The 2,012-nt window shown below is 39.5% G+C and overlaps 1 protein-coding gene across 2 annotated transcripts; it reads left to right on the top strand.

Moving 5' to 3' along the window:
• The first annotated feature begins 701 nt into the window (after positions 1–701).
• LOC115253511 (pheromone-binding protein-related protein 6) lies at positions 702–2,012 on the top strand. Of its 2 annotated transcripts, none has more exons than XM_029852109.2 (4): positions 702–749; positions 894–1,224; positions 1,317–1,392; positions 1,508–2,012. In XM_029852109.2, the coding sequence occupies exons 2-4, from the start codon at positions 1,153–1,155 to the stop codon at positions 1,780–1,782; spliced, it is 423 nt and encodes a 140-aa protein (XP_029707969.1). In that variant the 5' UTR covers positions 702–749; positions 894–1,152; the 3' UTR covers positions 1,783–2,012. The 2 variants fall into 2 exon arrangements, with proteins under 2 accessions (XP_029707969.1, XP_029707968.1); XM_029852108.2 differs by having other exon boundaries at positions 702–778.

The raw sequence follows: 2,012 nt of genomic DNA, 5'->3' as shown, positions 1-2,012 counted from the left end.
ATATTGCGTCTTGCAACATGTTCTGCCCACCGTATCTTTCCGGTTTCAGCAACTTACACCATTATCTTGACACGGTCAAATTTTATCATTAGCACTTGCGGCTTGAACATTCCATATGGTCTGTCGATGATGTTCATGCGGTGCTTCGTGTGCGTAGCAAACAAATTGGCCGGATCTGTTAAAATCGTATCCTGGCTGCTACGCTTGAATTTTCGCATGACACCATCCAGCGCAATATGAGGCAGTAGGTATGAATATACAGCGCCATGTCATAATACCTCCGTTGAGATTCGAACGAACTGGTATGCATGTACAGCGTCCACATTTGATTTCAGCAATTCTGTAAGTTTCACAGGAAAACCGTTGACGTTTTACGGATTGCACCCCTTTCCTCGGTACTATTTCAATAATAAGTTTGCAGTTAAGTACGTCAGTTAATAATTATACAAGTTAATTGTTTTAACTTATTTCTGAAATAGTTCTCAACTTTCGTGGTATGGATAAGAAAGATAAAATCCACTGAAACTAAATTAAAAGAATAACGAAAGTCGGATGTCGTGTTTCCTTTCGCCGCCTTGTACCGGTAGCTACTCTGTCGTCGCTTGAACTGAGTAGATTCCAGTCGGGCACTCAATTGTGGTGTTCGTGGGTGTGTATGTGTATACTATAAAACTGAACAAAATTAATGAGAGCATCTACAGTTTTTGTTCCAGGCCAACTGCAGCTGCACCGTTGCACACGTTCCACCGGTGAGAACCGAGAAGACGGGCGTTTGTTGGTTAGTTAGTCGTTTTTAATTTTTCTTCCCACATTTTGCCGCAAATTCGCCTGTTCTTTTATACATGCTTGTGCTTTTGTCTCTAAGAGGAAAACTGTTTCTGCTGTTGTTTCAGGATGGTAGAATTTTTCCTGTTCGCCTTTATTGTGCTGGAAGTGCAAGTGGGAAGATTTTTTTCTAATTATCTCGAAGCTCACCCTCACCTGACAGCAAATCGCTGGCTATTCTTGGATTCTCAACACCCTTGAAGCGGACAAACGACCCTGGTTTTATTGCAGAAGTTAACAAGATAAAAAAAAGCATCGTAAAGCAAAATAACAAAATCTAATATAGGACAGTCAGGGAAAGACGAGAATCTCAAAGGGCTAAGAGCAATGTTTACGACTTTGCTTTTGCTTCTGATGGTTGGAATTATCAACTGCCAAGAACCAAGACGAGATGCCAATGTATGTTGATTAATACTTACCCCGATATTATTTGATTTCTCAACTTACATGGAAGTTGCTCATATGTATTTTTACTTTTATTTTTCATCCAGTATCCTCCTCCAGAGCTTTTGGAGAAAATGAAACCAATGCACGATGCTTGCGTTGCTGAAACTGGGGCATCTGAAGGTAAGAAAAAACATGTACTTCTACAGAATTGGCTAGTGGGCTTGAGCAGTAGGTGTTTCTGAGTGTTTTAAGAAGTAATGCTTTTACTCTACTTTGCTATTTGTTTTTCTTACAGACGCCATAAAACGTTTTAGTGACCAGGAAATACACGAGGACGATAACCTGAAATGCTACATGAACTGTCTCTTCCACAAGGCAGGAGTCGTCAATGACAACGGAGAGTTCCACTATGTGAAGATTCAAGACTTTCTACCAGAGTCAATGCATCTGATCACGCTCAACTGGTTCAAAAGATGTCTCTATCCTCAAGGAGACAATTTGTGTGAGAAAGCCTTTTGGCTTAATAAGTGCTGGAAAGAGCGAGACCCAGTGCACTACTTTTTACCATAATGGTGGAAGTGTTTTGAATCAAGTGACATTTTCTACAATTAATTCCATACAGAAAAATCAAACAACACTGTGAAAAAAGTGACCCGAAAAATGTGTTTAATTCGATATTGAGTCTTATCAATAAAAAATCCTTGGAAATTTGACCACCTTGGGTTGGTAAACTTCCCCGATGATTATATTTTAGCTTGGCGCAATCGTATATTGAAAATAAAAGCTCTAAATAATTTTAA

Source organism: Aedes albopictus, chromosome 1 (genome assembly GCF_035046485.1).
Source record: "Aedes albopictus strain Foshan chromosome 1, AalbF5, whole genome shotgun sequence".
NCBI classification, from domain to species: domain Eukaryota; kingdom Metazoa; phylum Arthropoda; class Insecta; order Diptera; family Culicidae; genus Aedes; species Aedes albopictus.
Note: the sequence above shows the minus strand (reverse complement) of the source record. Positions and strands in the feature narration are given on the sequence as shown.

Bases quoted from the DNA above. Each gene is read 5' to 3' on its own strand.
- LOC115253511 (XM_029852109.2), top strand. From the start codon at position 1,153: ATGTTTACGACTTTGCTTTTGCTTCTGATGGTTGGAATTATCAACTGC. The intron at 1,225-1,316 runs GTATGTTGATTA...TTTTTCATCCAG, and splicing joins AACCAAGACGAGATGCCAAT to TATCCTCCTCCAGAGCTTTT. The intron at 1,393-1,507 runs GTAAGAAAAAAC...TTTTTCTTACAG, and splicing joins TGAAACTGGGGCATCTGAAG to ACGCCATAAAACGTTTTAGT.